The 15,058-nt window shown below is 50.9% G+C and overlaps 1 protein-coding gene across 1 annotated transcript in view; it reads right to left on the reverse strand.

Annotated features, from left to right (window-relative positions):
* Positions 1–15,058, reverse strand: part of TG (thyroglobulin) — a 243,690-nt gene that overhangs the window by 9,407 nt on the left and 219,225 nt on the right. Inside the window, exons 44-45 of the mRNA XM_069465395.1 lie at positions 11,487–11,668; positions 8,617–8,724 (exon numbers count right to left, since the gene is read on the reverse strand). Coding sequence (XP_069321496.1) covers positions 8,617–8,724; positions 11,487–11,668 — 290 coding nt within the window. The remainder of the gene's footprint in view (positions 1–8,616; positions 8,725–11,486; positions 11,669–15,058) is intronic.

The raw sequence follows: 15,058 nt of genomic DNA on the forward strand, positions 1-15,058 counted from the left end.
CTGAGGTCATGTCCTCAAAGGGAGGGGTGCCCCTGACATCAGATTCCACTGGGAAGATGGGCTGAGCCTGAGCTCCCCTCAAGGTGAGGTGAGGGATGAGGAGGATCTTTCTTGACAGAAACAAGACGTGGTTTTGCGTTACCCAAGTTGTCCTATTGGTAATGGTGCTGGGGAAAGGCCCACTGCATTCCAGCCCACTGGACTGGACTGATCAGAGAGCCCGTGGGTGCAGGGACTTCTGTCCCTGTTGTTCTGTCTGCAAGAGGAAGTTTGTTGACCTCATCCACATAAAATATACTTTCTTTCTTATCCCGGGCCAGCATCTCCACATAGCTTCCTCCAGAGGAAATTAGGGACAGGGAGGAATGAAAGTCCTTCTGCTTCCCAGGCTGCTTCTTTTTTGAGGAGTTGAGGAAGTGTGGAATGACTTATGCATAGAAGCCTTTAAGTGTGCCTCTCTTTGGGAACCTAACATGCAAAAGTTCACATTCTGCCTATGAATTAATCAGGAAGTAATTATTTGCTTTGTAAATTGCTTGTGTTTTACAAAAGGATTTGCTATACAATCCTTAAAACAAACAAACAAACAAACAAAAAAAAAAACCACGAGCTCCCTAATTTACTTTAAATGATGCAGTCCTATCCCCAACCCCCAGTGAAATACTTTTAATATTTCCCTAATTCCCGAAAGCCCAGCAGAGCTGTATGATAAATTGTTTTGCAGTATAGGCAAAGCTTTCAACGGTGCTGGATTAACCTGAACATTTCATTCCCCCTGTAAAGCATGACAGCTGTTGCCCAGAGAAAGCCAACCTCCCCAGGCCAAACACATCTATTCTCACTAGGCTGTGTGTTTGCCAAGAGCCAAATGTCTAAGCAGCTGTATTTGTTATTGTGATTATATAGTTTCATTAAGTTTTTTGAATATTGTGCAGATGCCCCACTTTTAAGAACCCCAAACTGGAAATCATAAACCATGCATTATGTTTATGGTTTTGCAAGACAATCAAAGGCAAGACTCCAAACAGCATTTTTTTTTTACTCAAGCCTTTGACCCTGCACTAAAAGAATGGCAAGGGAATGCAGGTTTATATGTTTAAAGTCAAAATAAAACGCTTAAGGTATGTACCTATCTCATTCATTCTTCACAAATTCTCTTTTTAATTGACTTTTCTAACTGACCATCACATTGGATAACAGGGTTTATATTCTACATTCTTTTTTTTTTTTTTTTTTTAAAGACAATTGGTGTTTCAGTGAACTGTGTTGCGGGTGTGAATGAAAAGACCACTGGGCGTTGTATAATATAGAACATGCTTTCTTAAAAATCTGCAGCACCCTCCCATCACTCTCAGATAAAATTCTACCCGCTTGCCTGCGGTGGCTCACGCACTCCTACGTGAACTATACACGGGACCCTGTCATTCTTCCCCTGTTCCTTCAACTACTCTCCTCTTCCTCAGTAGACTCCAGCTCTGTGTCCTTCTTCTTTATCATCGGACACGCCGAGCCCTTCCCCACCTCGGGGCCTTGGCATTTGATGAGCTCTTTTGAGACTGTTCACTGCTCCCTCCTACAGGAGGGTCACACCTTGCTTCTCAGTTCTCGGCTCAAATGTCACCTTCTCAGAACATTCTTCCCTCATCACGGACCACAGCACCCTAGTGTAGCTCCTTCCTAGTGCCTCATCTGACCCTACTCTGCTTACTTATGTGTGCAGTGTCTGTTCCTCGCACACCATCCCTACACACCCATCAGCTCCAGCCCCCAACTAGTCTCATGCCAGGAGGGCAGCCCCTCTCTGCCTCACAGGCTGTGTCACCTCTGGGGTCTGGAAGAGGATCTGTGGCGTAGAAGGTATTAGGTAAACATTTGTCAAATCAATGCTGAAGAAGGTATGTAGTGTAAACCCTATTATGTTGTGGGGTTGGAGCGGCCAGTTTCAGAAAATGATTTATTTCTATCTACACTGAGAAATAATCTTGTTCATCATGCAGGATGTAGCAGGCCAATGGGTCTGATTCAAGAATCTAGCCACTTAATATTTTCTTTGGTTTGTTAAATCCGACGAACTCACCAAGACAGTCAACCAAAAAGATAATATTTTAGATCTGGAATGTTAAAGGCCCCTGGAATGCACAGAAATATCTAGAATGCAAATGTAGTGGTGTACAAAATGTCTGGAGTCTAGAATTTATGGCTTTGTTTTCCAGGGTTGGGACAACTTATAAAGGAGGAACATTACTATATCTTTAGTCATTTTGATTGTTTTTTTCCTGTTGGAGCCTTAGTTTTCTTAAAAGGAAAATAACCCCTAGCTACTTAATATTGAACATCTGCAGTGTGTCAGGTGTTTACCATACATTATCTTGAATCTCATACTGTGAAGTAGATGTAAGTTTACCCATTTTATAGGTGAGGAAATTAAGGTAAAGGAACTGGTTCAAACGCAAACAGCTCAGAAACGGAAAAGATGGGATTAAAACCTCTGTTGCTTTATCCTCAAAGGATGTGTTCTTTCACTACACTGGGCTGCCTCTCCCCGAATTGAAGAGTCTAATATCCTATATGGAGCCTGAGTAGGTGTCTAATCCCAAGAGCCCCACTGAAGCCCTTCTCCATTCAAAGATAAGTCAAATGTGGTCTCTCTGAAACATCTTCTGCACCAGCAGGGTGTGGGAATGACAGCCCAGCACACTGGAAACAAAGGCCTTCAGAATAGGGACCAGACACAGCATGCGATTCAAGTGCCATCGCCCACACACAGCCTCATGATGAATTTCCATGGCAACTGTGAACTCCACAGCTGGCCCAGCCCCCAGGAATCTTGAGCCGAGGCCTCCACATCCTCTCTGAAGTGGCCAGAGCCCCTCATTCAGTGCCCCGTACTTAGAAACCACTTCAGCTGTGGTTGCTTTCTTCCTAGGGCCTGTGACCTGCAACTTGGGTTTTTCCAGCACAGTACATGAAACAGTATCCCTGACAGTCACCTAACCAGAGCTAACTCTGTGCCAGGCAGTTGGGCCCCCATGCCAGCCATCTGCATGCGCTGTCTTAGTTAATTCTGACACACTCCTGCAGTGACCACTGTACTAGCTCCATTACACAGAGGAGGAAACCAAAGCCTAGAGCAGCACACAGTGAGTGGCAGAGTCAGATCTGGAGCCCTGTAAGCACAGACAACAACGGAGAACAAATAGGTGCTCCCGTCTACACTTGCTGGGACCCAGAGCACAGACTAGAGCTGGGGGTGGGGTTCCCCAAAGCTGGGCTGGCCACAGGGTGTCAGTCCTTTGCCTGCGAGTTGCAGAGGACTCAGATGGGATTCCTCTGGGGGAGACACCTGAACCAGTGCGTCCTTGGAAAGGGGCTGTTTAGAGAAGATGTCACCTATGAATCGCGGAGGTGGAAATGCTGGGGTCGGGCAGGGAGGGAAGGGTCCCAGCAGAGTGTGCAGGTGGCACCGTGGGAGATGCCTGGGCAGGTGAGAGGAGGCACTGGGGAGAACATGCAGGGCCTCAGACCTGGGAGGGGCTCTCAGACCAGGGACACTCTGGCTGTGACCCTGTGAGAGAGGCCTGTCAGCCTCCCAGGTCAGCTTTGTGACAGAGAAGCGTGGACGCCACCCTCTCTGGTTCTGTGATGCACTCTGTCTGCCTGAGGGGGCCCCAGGGGTCCAGGGCCAGCCTCTGGCAGGGGTCTGCTTTGACTCAGGGGTGGCCTCTGGGGGCGGTGCTGCCACTCCCCTTCAGGTGCTGTTAGTGATAACCGCAGTTTCAATGGATGCAGCAGTGGTTCTCAACCCGGGGCGACTGTGCCCCCAGGAACGTTTGTCAATGTCTGGAGACATTTTCAGTTGTCTCAGCTTAGGAGACTGGCACTGAGTGGGTAGAGGCAGGGACGCTGCTAAACATCCTACTATGTGCAGGAGAGCCCCACCACAGGGCGTTATCTGGTCCCAAATGTCAATAGTGCCAAGTTGAGAAACCCTGGACTATAGTCATCATTGGAAATCCCAATTCCAGAAACAGATGGCCATAGAGAGGAACCGCGGAAGAAACTGGCCCCAAACGTCCCCACTGGGCAGAGCTGAGCAGGACAAGCCTGGTGAGTCTTATTTTCTCATCAGTAACCTTGGTGATCAGCACTGCCAGGTGTTGCAAACACAGACACACATACACTCACACATGGACACACGCATATGCACAAACCAGATGCCCGCTCTGGGCTAAACACCACGCAGGCACTGTCCCCCAAGCCCTTCCCCAGCCCTATGGTACAGGCCCTATTACTCTCCCCAGGTTCACATGAGGATACATGGAGGCTCAGAGAGGTTAAGTGACTTGTCCAAGGCCACACAGCTTGTAAGTAGCCACAGCAGGCACTCAGGAGGGTTTAGGTTGAAGTGAGTCCATTGGAAAGAAAACTGGAGAGAAGACAGGAGACAGGGTATGGGCCAGGATGCCGCTTATTGGCTCTGGGACTGGGACATAATCATTTTGCCTCCCTGGGCTTTTGTTTCTTTATTTGTAAAATGAAAGAGAAAGATGCACTCAGCACCCATATTCTGTGATTCTTTGAATCTTAAAATAGAGGCTCCTTCTCACACTATAGATTTTAGTTTTTCTCTCTCTATCTATTATGCCTATTCTTTCCTTGCGGAAGTTTGTGCTCGATTTCAGGGATGGAAATATCATCTATAACCCAGGTGGGCAGTAAGGAAATCACACTGTTCCTTGATCAGTTAACAATAGTCGGTAAGAAAGCACTGATTTACCATGCTTTGTTCACTAGCTGTTGCCAGGAAAGCTGATATATGCCGACAGAAATGGAGGGACGAGACAGATGGCTGGAAATGTAACACACACATATATTTTAAGTACGTAGATTTGAGCCAGAAATAAAAATGAGAGATGGGACAGCTCCAGGGCAGACAAAGAGAAAGATGTCTTTTTGGGACAAAAAGATAAACTTGCCAAAAATCAAACGAGTTCGTTTCTGTGAGTCATTCATTGATTCAACCACTTACTACGGGACGGCAGCATATTGCGACTGCGGTGGGGGGGGGGGGGAAGACGCCCACACGGAGGGTTGTCAAGGACCCGTCCTGAGGGCCAAGAGCAGCAGGACACTCTCGGCACCTGGTGTTTGCCAGACCTCGTCCTAGATAAAAATTACTGATCCTAACCCTCTGAGGTGGGTCCCCAGAGGAACAGGACTCAGAAACTGAATCACCAAGGAGGTTACGTGACTTGCCATAGGTCACTGAGCTGGTGAGAGTCGAGGGCTTGTTTCGGACCCAAAGCAGCAGACGCCACAGTCCCTGCCTCCGATCAGGGGGCCACGCTACCTCCTCTTGAGTAGCCACGTCTCTAGCATAAAACGTTTCGGTGGCCCTGCGTGTCTCCTTCCTCCCAAAATGACAGAACCCGAGAGCTAGAAGATGCCTTAAAGATGACAGAGTTCTGTGGATTTTCAGGCTCTCTAAACTGCACAACATTGAAACGTCACCCAAGCTCAGTCTGTGCGATGGGGAGAAAGGGCTGGGGGCCCTCACTCCCGTCTCGCTCTCCTCCTCACGGGGCCTGGGCTCCGGCTTCCACCTCTCCTGCCTTCCTGCTCTCATTTGACACAGGCCAAAACCGAGCCCCGAGGAGCCTAAACACCGGAGTAGAAAGGACTCGTTCCCCGCCTGTCACATGAGGTGGTGGGGCCAGCTTCTGCCCGTCACCATGATTTCCTGTCCATGCCAGGGGGGTCACTGGGCTCCGAGGTGCCAACAGCCATTGAGGACTCGGGGGGCACTTGGGAGGGGCGTGGACGAGGCTTTATTTCACGGGAGGTTCCCAGGTCAGCGCAGTGGAGCCCTGTGTATGGATCCCTGCAGGGACATGAGGACGCCACCCGGCCACAGAGAAGCCCAAACTGGCCACGGAGACTGAGTCGTGATTCCATTCTGTTCAACGACTGCCCTTCTGAGCACCATCCCAATCCCAGGCCCCAGACAGAATGCCTGGCCCTGGCCACTCAGGAGCCTTCTTGGCAGGGCTCTGTTATTTTAGGCAAAGGGTGGTGCTACGGGTTGGATTGTGTCTTCCCAAAAAGATTCTGGACCTCAGCATGGGTCCTTATTTGGAGGTAGGGTCTTTACAGAGGTAATCAAGTGGGAATGAGGTCATTGGGGTGGGACCTGATCCACTATGACTGGCGTCCTTATAGAAGGGGACATTCGGCCCCAGAGACAAACATGCACGAAGGGCACAATGTGGGGAAGCCCAGGAAGAAGGCTGCCGTCTGTGAGCCAAGGAGCTCCTGAGGCTCCCAGGTGCTCGGAGAGAGGCCTGGAACGCATCCTTCCCCAGTGCCTGCATAGGGAGCGTGGCCCTGCCGCCACCTCCACTTCAGACTTCTGTCCTCCAGAACTTGCGACAACGCATTTCTGCTGCTGTAAGCCATCCAGTGGTGTGGCACTTGGTTACAGCAGCCTGTGAAACCAATCCAGGCAGGGCCCAAGCACTACCGATTCTGGCTGGAACCAGATGAATGAATGCTTTTATTTTGCTTTGCTTTGATGGCTTTTGCCCTCAAGGAAAAAATGTATTTCTTATTTTTGCCACTGCAAATTTTGGGGGCCAAAGGTATATGCATATCCGTAAGGCTTTTAATGAACTGAACTTGCTGCAGGAGAATTATACCTCTCATTATAATCTCTGCCTCGAAAGGGAGGAGGGCAGAGAACCGGACAAAAGAACCAGTGCGTTGGGAGTGGATTCTTGAGAGCCCTGGCATTGGGAGATACCGCCAAGGCTGCTTCTAGAAATAATGTCCCACACTGCGCCTCCTTGGTCGTGGGCGGCCACAGACCACTGGATTACCAGGGTAACTTTCACCTCCACCCAAACCACATGGCTCTCTGCGTCGTTCTCTCCTGCAGACCTTATCAGAACCCTGCCCCGATGTTCATTTTCCTTCTTACAACCTGCAAGCATTTGCTTGAGTCTAGGAGGTGGATTAGGTTGAAATTATAAATAGTTCTAAGCAGAGAGACCACATGTTTTAGTTGAAAGGGAGTTCCGGGGCTCAGAGGAGCTGAGTAGGTTGCTCCTCTGTAACTAAGCAGCTGCTTGTCCTCGATGGGATCGTGTGGAACTCCCTGACCCCAAGACTATGGTCTGAAGGTCTGTGTCCCTATAGAGATAACTACTTCAACCCTGCCAACCCCACAAGGATTCGGGACGCTTTTGTGGAGTGCTATAAAAATGAAATCATCTATTTGAGGAAACCAGGTAAATAACAGGTGCTTTGGGGAGATTAGAATGCCTTGGGGACAGTATTAGTTTCCCAAGGCTGCTGTAGCAAATGACCACAAACTTGGTGGCATAAAATAGAAATTTATTCTCTTATAACTCTGGAGGTCACAAGTCCAAAATCAGTTTGAGCCAAAATCAAGGTGTCAGCAGGGCCACACTCCTCTGGAGGCTCTGGGGGCACATCCTTCCCTTGCTCTCCCAGCTCTGGTTGCCACTGGCATTGCTTGACTTGTGGCCACGCCACCCCAATCTCTGCCTCCGTGGTCATACTGCCTTCTCTCTTCTCTATATAGCAAACCTCCCTCTGCCTCTGTCTTATAAAGATACTTGTGATTACATTTAGGGCCCACTCAGGATAACCTGGGATAATTCCCCCATGGCAAGAGCCTTAACTTAGTCCACCTGCCCGGACTCTTCTTCCTTATAAGATAACATTGATAGGTTCCAGGGATTGGGACCTGATATCTCTACGTGGCCATTACTCAGCCTGCTCTGGGGACATTGCTAATTATAGTGATAAATTATGTATGTTCCTAAGACTTCCCTTGATGCTTGCAAAGTAACACAGGGTAAAACCCTGTTATGAGCTGGATGATTTATGTCCCAGATATTGTTAATGCCAAGCCTGAGAGGGAAGATTATGAGGCTCGTTTTATAGATGAGGATACTGAAGATCAGAGAGGCAAAGGAGCCTGCCCAAGATGGCACAGCTGGGAGTGGTGGGGCTGGACCCCCACCTTGAAGGTAGTGCCCTTGCACCCTATCTCCCTGTTTCCCATAAAATAGATCATGGATGTGGGTGATTAATGCCCTTAACCCCACATGGCAGCTCTTGCTTCCACTCTTATATGGAAGAAAACAGTAACACTCTTGCCTCTTTGGAGACAGGTTGCTCGGATGGTCTGCTACCTGTGAGTGTCTATGGGGGCATGAGGACCTCGCTACTTTCTTGCCCTTGGAGGAGTATGAAGTCTTCCCAAGGATGCTGCAATGTGAAGAGGCGAATTTGATGTGGTTCAATAGAGGAGTCACTGCCGCATTGGGAAGGGTTCCAGGGTTTCCACACATGATGAATGGCTCAGGACTGCAAGGCCATGAGACATAGAACAGGCAGCCTCACAGTGCTCCCTGCAAAGCCCTGGACATCCATGTCCCCCCGCCCTCCTTGCATTGCTCTCTGACTCTGTGGCTCAGACCGTGTTTCCCCATCACTTAGACACTCTGCTTCCTTTGTTCAGCTAACAGAGTTATGAAAAGCAAACTTTCTTCTCTTTTTCTTTTTTTGAAAATCTTTTCCTTGCCTTACCTGCCATGGCCATAGCTTTTCGGAGCGTGGTACATGAAAACGTTTCCTCGGGCCCTCCTGGCCCAGACACTGGCCATGTCGATCACGGGGCAGGTGATGAAGTAGTCCCTAGCCAAAGGAGGACACAGGAGGAAGTCTGGTTACACGTAGCTCTGTGGACAACTGTGCCTGGCAAGGGCTTCTCCTGGCCCCCGCTGCCCAGCCCTGTAGAGAAGGCCCTCCTCACACTCCCCAGCGGTCCTCTCCACGTGGCTCCCCTGCTGCCATGAAGGCAGAGCTGGGGCCCAGCACGTGGCCCCTTGGGTATGTGGCCATGATCGAAAACTGGTGTCCGTGGTGATGTATCTCAGGGGCCAACTTCATGTTAACCCACGGGCTATACATCATCTTAGAACATCCATTTTACTTTAAGATTGGGGACAAAACATGTCCTAGGAAAATAAATGCACTATATTGTGGAGAAGAACATAAAATAATCGTGTATTTCAAAGAAGACAGAGCTCTCAAGGATAGTCCATGCATGTGACACCTTGAGAACAGTGGCTCTTGACGGGGGTGATTTTGCCACCCCCCCTTTTCCACCCCCCAGGGAATGTTTGGAGGCATCTTTGGTTGTCACAGCTGGGGTGGGACAACCTCTGCAGGCGTCTGGTGGGTAGGGGTAGGGGGCCAGGGTGCAGTGAACGTCTTCCAACGCACAGGCGCCCCGCGGTGAAGGAGGATTCAGCCCAAGTGTCAGGAGCGAGGAGGTTGCGGAATGCTGCCTTAGACTCCCTAAGTTTCGTATGGGCTCGCCCTTCGCGGGTAACATGAATAAATTTCAGAAGCACCAGCTCACAGCTGGGGGTCCTACGTGTGGTGAGGCGCGGGCTGTGTGCCCAAAGAGGGGGCAGGCCCGATGAGAGTCAGGCCACCGGGTGTGAATCCATCTGTGCTGTGGAGTAGAGGTGAGGTTCTCAGCGATTCCTTCGCCTCCCTGAATCTCCGTCTTTCCAGCTGAGAAATGGGGCCAATGTCCCTACACTGCATGGATGTTGCAGTGACCAAGTCCACCAACACTCACAGAAGGCCTTCAGCTAGGAGGGCCGCCCACCCGCCTTTTCTGGTCGTTGAGAGGGAAACCTCTGGTGAGTTTGCAGGGCGGCTCGAGTGCTTCTAGGTGAGGCTCTCAGGTCAGTGGGGCAGCCGTGGGGGTCAGATGAGGGCAGCTGTGTTTCCTCTCGTGGTCCCCCTAAGGTGTGTGAGCTGCAGCACAGGGATGGGCTCAGAACTACGGGAAGAGCCGCACACTGGCCGGCCGAGGGAGGGGCCCTGCCAGGGACACTGGAGGGCAGGGAGGCCCTCGAGCCAAGACTGCAGCGACGCCTCCCTTGGTCACGCCGCCCTCCCTCAGCCCTCAGCCCTCGCCCAGCCCTCATCCTCACTGCCAGGCAAGGCAGAGTTGAACCAGAGCCCAGGTTCTCTGACCTCCAGCCCTGGGGTCCCTCCACGCATGATCTGGGCCAGTGCTGACTTGATTACAAGCCTCTCAGGGTCAGGGACTGGACATCCGTGAGTTCTGACAGTCCAGCCCAAGGCAAGGCCTCCAGAAATAGCATTTGCTGGGTGTCTGGTTGAAAGCGGAGCTCTCCACTAGAGGGAAAATTAAAGCCTTTCTGGTCCCCGAGATCCAAGTGGGTGGTACAAAGTTTTATTCTCAACTAATGACCTCAGGTTGGAAACCACAAACTCCCTGTAGAGGGAACAGCAGAGCAGTGGGTGTCTGGCACCCTCCAACCCATCCCTCACCCACAGAGGCAAGTTCAGCGAAGGCCACGATATTGGCTCTGTCCCCAGGGACAAAGAGCAAGAGGTGAGCAGGCGAGCGCGGACCCCCCAGAGGGAGAGAGAAAGGAAGGCACGGGATGCCGCAACCACCCCACACCCCACCCCACATTCTTCCTGCAAAGGAAACCGAGGGCATGTCAGGGCCTGTGAAGGGGCTCGAAGGTAACCCAAGAGCCATGTCCCCAGTTTGGTCTTATCCCCAGGGGCGCCTGAAGAAAGAGATGACTGGAACCCTGGTTATTTCTTTATTTCCATTCAAAAATCATTCCTTATGCATCTGTTGTGTGCTCCCATAAGATAGTTCTTGGCCCCAGCAAGCTCACGCTAGGGACACTGGGGACAGCAGGGCCTGTGCCATCTAGGGGTGAGGTCCCAGCAGGCTGCCGGAGTGAGAGAAGCTTGAGCCATGCACCAGGTCTAGGCATATAAGCAGCGGGCACAAGAAACAGCTGCCCCCGGGGAGAGGGCCAGCATGGCCATCAGAGCCTGGGCCTGTTCCCGTTTGGGGTGTGGCCTCAGGCACAAAACCTTCCCCATCCAGGCCTTGCTTCCCAGAACTCTGGCCACCCAGTGGAGTCAGCTGGGGGAGCTGACATCAGGCCTGTGTGTCAACTGCCCTTTAAATGCCCCCATGAGGGTCTGATGTGGGGCCAGGTTCTGGGGCACTGGGCTCCGTGAGCATGAGGCCAGGTGTGTAGCAGGCTGTCCCTGAGCATTGGGTGAGCGGTGGCTTCATCTCTCGGAGCATGTTGGACGGGCACCTCTGGCAGGTGCGGTCTCTGCCCTTCCATGGCTCCCGGAGAGTTGGGCCTCCCCTCATCTCTCCCTCTGGCCTGGGGTTCCCTGGCAGGAGGGTCCACCCCACACATTCCCCTAGGGCTGCCCCTTGGTGGGAGGTCACCCCATGCTGTAGACTGAATGACACACAGGGAACCACAAACATGGAGCCACAAGCCCTCATTTCTCATTCATGACCTGAACATCAGCTGAATCAAATCCAAACAGAGCAGCAGGAATTGGGGCCCTCCCGTGGCTTGGCTTACCGGGTGGCATTCTCCAGGGCCTGGGAGAAGGTGGCGTAGTCGTCTGTGGAGTGCTCCAGGGAGTAGTACCACGTGGCAGCGGCCTGGACGCCGGCATCCGCGTCCTCGCCACCCAGGGAATTTTGCAGCGCCTGGTAAAAGGCTGTTTTGCTGCTGGTCCGGCCTTGATTTTCCTCAAATTGCTAAAAAAGCAGACATGGAATTCCTAGGTTAGATTCTGAAAGGCCAAGTCAGTGTCCCTCAAGACCTTCTTCTAGAATTTTCTCTCTGGGAAGCAGCAGAACATGGCACTAAGTGCACGGGTGCTGGAGCCAGATTGTTTGAGTTTGAATCCCAGCTCTGCCGCCTAGCTGTGTGACCTTAAAGAAATGGCTGTGCCCCTCTGTGCTTTCCTTCCACACAGGGTTACAGGAAGTGCTAAAAATGGTGCCTGTTTTTAATAAGTGCTCAGTTAATGTTAGCCGTTGTCATAACCTGAGGACACGTCACACACCAGTGTCTCACTCGCTTCACCTGGGCTGCTCTCTCAGCCGGCTCCTGAGTAACTGTGCTCTGATGTTGGGAGAGCTACATTCAGCTTCGTTCCCTGACTCCGCCGTCCATCACCTGACACTCTGTGCACACGTCTCCGTGGATAAACACACTCTTCGTCCAGGGCCGGCCACATGCCAGGCCTGGAGAAGCCGCCGTGAACACGCTGATCAAGCTCCCTGTCTCGTGGGGCTCACCTTCCAGTGGGCAGAGATGGGAAATAAGCAAATACGTGTACGGTTCATCAGGGAAAAGGTGCTATGAAGAAAAATGAGGCAGGATACGAGGGCTTGAGGACGCCGGGGTGAGGGGCCACTCTATATAGGATGGCCAGGGAGGGCGTGCGGCTCTCTGAGAGGGGCATGTCCAGACGGGAATGATGTTCTCTCTTTCTCGTTCCTTCCTTCCCTCCCCATCTTCTTCCCTTCCCTTCCCTCTTTCTGTCTCTTTCCTCCCTCTGTTCTTCCTCCCTCCATCCCTCCCTCTCCCTGGGTTTGCTGCTGTCTGCTCCGTGGGGCTCTGGGCCAGATCGTTCCTTCCCCAGGGCTCACTTTCCTCATTGAGGAAGACAAGGGGCAGCGGCATCAGGGACGAAGCTCCGGGTGTGAGGCCCGAGCTCCTTCGCCCTCGCGCAGCCCTGCAATATGTGTTTACATATTTCTAGGATCTCATGGAAACAGTGAAACGTGCTTATCAGCACACCCTGGCATGTTTAAATTGCTTCTCTAAACATTTCCAAGCACACAGGGCCTGTGATTAGGATTCAAGGAGTGGGTACGATCCGTGAGCAGCCCCTCCTGGGTGAGGACATTCTTGCCTCTCAGCCCGGCTTAATGAGGAGAGACGGGACCAAGGCAGTGGAATCGCTGATCAAAGGCACGTCCACCGGCAGCTGTGCGCCAGCTTCAGAGGAGGTTCGGGAGCTAAGCGGGAGAGTGTACAAAGAGGGCTTCCTTTAATCCTATCTGTAACATGTTATTATTTCTTGGAAAAAAGCCCGGATTAAATATGACAACATATTAATATCTGTTAAATCTGATAGTCAATACACGAGTTTTTATCCTATCAGCAACTTTTAAATGTTTCTGAGCATCACAAAGACCTCAATCATGTAAGAAAGTTATTTTATTCACACAGAACACACAGATACACAGACACACACAGACACACACATTCACACACCTGAAATAACGGTCACGAATAACATTCACACTCCTTACTCTTACCACATACGATGCCTCCGACAATTTCCGCTCTGTTCCATTCTAGCCCAATCTAGCGTATTCAAAACATGCTTACTGTAATCTATTATCTTGACCTCACAACCTACCAATAGTTTAGGGGGAAAACCGCATTATATTATTCTCTGTCCTTTTCTGACTGCAATATTTCATTACAGAAATGGTTTTAATACCCATTGTCATGCTTCATATTATTTCTAAACTTTGTGCTAAACATTTCCCATGTGTGTTTCACTGAAGCATCAAAATGATCATGTGCAATGGGCATCACGTTATCCCATTGTACATACCATAGTTCTGAGGCTGAGAGCATCTACCTAGCTGGTTTGGGGTGACGGACAGGAAGCACGAGCCTGGCTTTAGCCCCAGGTCCTGCTGCTGGTGAGAGTCAGGCCCTTTCCCCCCGGCTATGACTTAACCAGGACCCCACATCAGAGCTGTGACACTGGGGACTCAGCACACGGCAGGACGGAAAGTCTACCTATGGGGTGTTTTGTCCAGAGTTATGAAAAAAGCCTTAAGTTTGGGGTCAAAATTTAGAGTCCAAGTGCCAACTGCCAAATTATGGGGGCCCTTGGAAAAAATATTTTATCTTTCTCTGAGCCTTACATCTTCAAAATGGGTAGGATCATGTTGAGACGGGTCCTGTTTTTATCTCCTGTGAGGATTAAGGGACCAAAGCAGCCACCGGCAAAGTGTTCCACGGCAAGTCACGGCTGGCCTTCTGTGGATGTGGGCTGAGAGGACCAGCAAGTCTCAGTGCACGGAGCAAGGGCCCAGAGCCAGCAACACAAGTTTGCATCCTATTTCTTGCATTTTCCAGCTATGTGACTTTGGGCAAGTCACTTAACCTCTCTGATCCTCATAGGCAAAATGGACTTACGTAAAATCTACTTCACAGTGTTGTCTTGAAGAAATAATATTTTGAAGCACCTAGCTCAAAGTCTGCCATACAGCACTTAATAAAAGAAACCTGTTTTTATTAATAGTGGGCTTCGTTGACTTCAGTTAGAAAACTAAAGGATGAACACAAAGCCCCAAACCACCTTATTAAAGGAGGAAAACATTTAAACACGCTATGTGTGTCTATCTTCATGGAAGAAAGCTCCCTCTTACTTTTCATTCTGTCCTCATTTTTTCATATGAATTTTTTAAAAAACTGTGCAGACAATATAGTGGCCCAGTTGTTCTGGTGGCTGTCACGATGCCACAGCCTGTTTGCTCGCCCTGCTCCATGACCAAGGGAACTGGGTGATGAGTGAGGGCAGAGAGGGACAGGTGGAAGTGGCTGCACTCCAGGGCCACTTACTGCTCAGAGGGTTTACATAATAATAAGGGGATTCATACCCTTCCTGTCTAAGATTTTGGGTGGGTCTAAAGCCCTGGGCGGGGGACTCCGTTCTGCGGGCCCCGGGGGTGTACAAGCACAAGGGTGCTAGCAGCACTGAAGTGGCTTCTCCCCAGGCTGCTTTGCCACTTGGGAGACACAACCTGCCTTCAAGTCCTGACATGAGGGAGGCATAGCTGGGCTTGGGCAACAGGACCTCTGAGTCCCGGCACCAGCTGTGCTGGCGATCACTGTGCAAACTCAGGGAAGTGGCTGTCCCTCTCTGGGCACATTTCCTCATACATAACATATGAGGGGGCCACAGTGAGGCCTCCAGCCCAGGTACCAGGCCTTCCTGGGTTACAGAGCGGTAGAACTGAGTTAATAAGGTATATCCACCCTGCACAAGGCTGCTTGCTGGAACTTAGATGAGACCACTGAGCTATGGGGATAGTGTTCACTGAGTCGTGATC

Source organism: Eulemur rufifrons, chromosome 3 (assembly GCF_041146395.1).
Source record: "Eulemur rufifrons isolate Redbay chromosome 3, OSU_ERuf_1, whole genome shotgun sequence".
Taxonomy (NCBI): domain Eukaryota; kingdom Metazoa; phylum Chordata; class Mammalia; order Primates; family Lemuridae; genus Eulemur; species Eulemur rufifrons.